Source organism: Penaeus monodon, chromosome 15 (assembly GCF_015228065.2).
Source record: "Penaeus monodon isolate SGIC_2016 chromosome 15, NSTDA_Pmon_1, whole genome shotgun sequence".
Taxonomy (NCBI): Eukaryota; Metazoa; Arthropoda; class Malacostraca; order Decapoda; family Penaeidae; genus Penaeus; species Penaeus monodon.
In genome coordinates this window covers 25,880,724-25,883,335 of record NC_051400.1, presented here as the reverse complement: position 1 = coordinate 25,883,335, position 2,612 = coordinate 25,880,724, and the positions used below count along the sequence as shown (strand labels likewise).

Genomic DNA, 2,612 nt, shown 5'->3' with positions numbered 1-2,612 from the left:
ATAACAAGGTCTTATTTTCCATATTTACATAATTGATGTATTAATTTAGTATAGCTATACTTGAACATGTTTTGGCAGTTGAATATGTGATTCTTTGCAAAAAAAAATTGTGCATTTTTTTTTTTTTTTACTGGGATTTTTTTGAGGGTAAATATTCAGAATTCCACTACATAATCTTTGGTGTATTCAAAATATAGTGATAATGTGAGGCGTGGGGACAAAGCCCCTAGGTAAGGAGGTGCTATATTCTATATTTTGTATAATATAACTTCAATAGTAAAAATTATAATTGAATGCTAAAAAATGCCAGCATTGGCTTTAGAGACAGGGTTGTTTTTTTCATAATTTTGTTGACCAGCTCCTCTCCAAAACCAATTGGCCTCATCTCTTTGTGTATCATCTTTGAAGTGGTGTTGTAGGTTCTCTACTCTATATGGCCATTACCTTTTTGATTTATGTTAACATTGTTTTTGAAGGGTAATTTACTAGAACTTATCTGCATCTGAAAACCCATCAGAGTTGGAGTCAGTGGACTCCTTTTCATATCTACCAACCCAATAAAAAAGGATCTGGATTTTGCTTATTGAGCAAATGCCTCTGTACTTTGGGAAAGGACCACATATATCCACCATTACAATACATTCTGGTTCCATCCTCTCTTTTCAAGAAATATAAAAAATGTTCTTAATACATATATTAAATGACATTTGTGCATGTATTGAAATTTCATTTGAATCCTATCAGATCACAAAGCTACAACAGATGCCTAATTTCAAATTCATCTCATGATTACCAGCCTTTACTCCAGCCATAAAGAAAACTACCACAGGATTTTCCAGAAATACTGATTCTGTAGCATATATATGCAGTTGTGTAGTCTTGTGAAAGTACATATAGTGTAATGAAATAGTGCACATATTTTTTTCACTCCCATTTTATTTTTGTAAATATTTATTTGAATTTTTGCTTGAATTCCAGGTTGAGGCAGCGCTGACCTCAGACCCAAACAATGCCGAGCTGCTGAAACTCAAAGGAGACTTGCAGGAGGTTATCACACTCACCAGAAATCTAATTGATGCACAAGGTAAGGGCATTTCCTATCTGCTTTCCCACATAACTACTAATTTTAACTGCATGTTCTTTTGGCTAAGATTTGTTTGAACATTTTGTCAGTACTAGATAAAAATTTATGTACGTGGTACTTCTCATAGGAAAATAATAATATAGGTATATTTTTAACTTACAGCCAACTCTGCAACAACAAATGCAGGGCAGAGTACGGAAGAACCAGTCACTACCTCAGGAGCTGTCAAAGCATGGAAGGTTGGGGATAAGTGCCTGGCTATCTGGTCAGAAGATTCTCAATGGTAAGCTTAGGTATAATGTTTACTCTTATGGATAAAGTAACTAGCAAAAAGTAAGGAATTTAGGGAAAAAATAGTAGTTATAATAGTACATAAGCCTCGTTTCACAAGAAGTTTGGATAAGAGAAATTAATTGGAAAGGTGTGAATATACTATATGTTGAAATAATTATTAATCCAATTTAGAAATGTTTATAGATAACTGTGTGTATTGCAGGTACGATGCAGTTATTGATGCCATAACAGATGATGGGCTTGTAGCTGTCAGTTTTGAGGGCTATGGAAATTCAGATGTAACTAAGCTATCATTACTGAAGGAAAGAATCCCAGGGGAAAGCAGAGGTCAACACAAGCCTGGTGCCTCAGCAGAACTAGATAAGAATAAGTATGAAGTCCCATTGGGGCATGTAACTTTGATGATAATGTGAAGTGAGGAGCAGCATTTATTTCTGATAATAAATACTTATTATTTTATGATAGTTTTCTTGTGATTTTGAATCTGCTTCATTAATGCTCACTTTCCAAATCTATTGGAATAAAAAAAATAAATGATTTTCTTTTGGGTATTAGAGAAAATATAGCATCCCTGCACTATTTCACAATCTCCAAATGTGAAATTCACTTAAAACAAAAAATGAAACATTCACAGGAGAAAGCAGATGGAAGCTCAGCGTCAGCAGGCTAAGAAGAGGAAGCAGAAGAAGCATGACCGTCAAAAAATGATAGAGGAGGCACATGAAGCAGATAAGGCCAAGTGGCAAGCATTTTCAACCAAAGTTAGAGGGGTAAGCCAAGGATAATTTGTGTTGTAGAAATGTGTAGATGAGGGAGAATTGCTCCATTGCCGGGTGTCAGGAGAAAATGGATTGGTTGTTCAGTGTCCCACAGAATATTGGACAAGAATGGTCAGTGGTAGAGTGTGATGGCAGGCTGACAAAAAAGTTGTTTAATAAGGTTTTTTGTTATTCAGTCTAAAGTGGGTAGGTCAGAAAAACATATCAAAAGCTTGGTAATAGAATTAATGTCAGAGAATAAGTATATAAGATTACATTGGGCTCTTTACTAACCTGTCTAAAATGACAATTTGTAGCTGTTATTGATGCATTTGTAACACTTTAGATGTTGATTTTGGGGGGGTGGTATGGGGATTGGGTAGGGTGCCAAATGAGATTTTACCCATGACACAATAACTGTTCCTTTCAGTTAACTTCTGTTAGGCAATTTCACACCCATAATCTTAACGCATTGG

The 2,612-nt window shown here is 35.1% G+C and overlaps 1 protein-coding gene across 1 annotated transcript in view; it reads left to right on the top strand.

Moving 5' to 3' along the window:
• Positions 1–2,612, top strand: part of LOC119581860 (survival of motor neuron-related-splicing factor 30-like) — a 7,085-nt gene that overhangs the window by 2,293 nt on the left and 2,180 nt on the right. The window contains exons 2-5 of the mRNA XM_037930003.1: positions 979–1,084; positions 1,247–1,367; positions 1,581–1,748; positions 2,013–2,148. Coding sequence (XP_037785931.1) covers positions 979–1,084; positions 1,247–1,367; positions 1,581–1,748; positions 2,013–2,148 — 531 coding nt within the window. The remainder of the gene's footprint in view (positions 1–978; positions 1,085–1,246; positions 1,368–1,580; positions 1,749–2,012; positions 2,149–2,612) is intronic.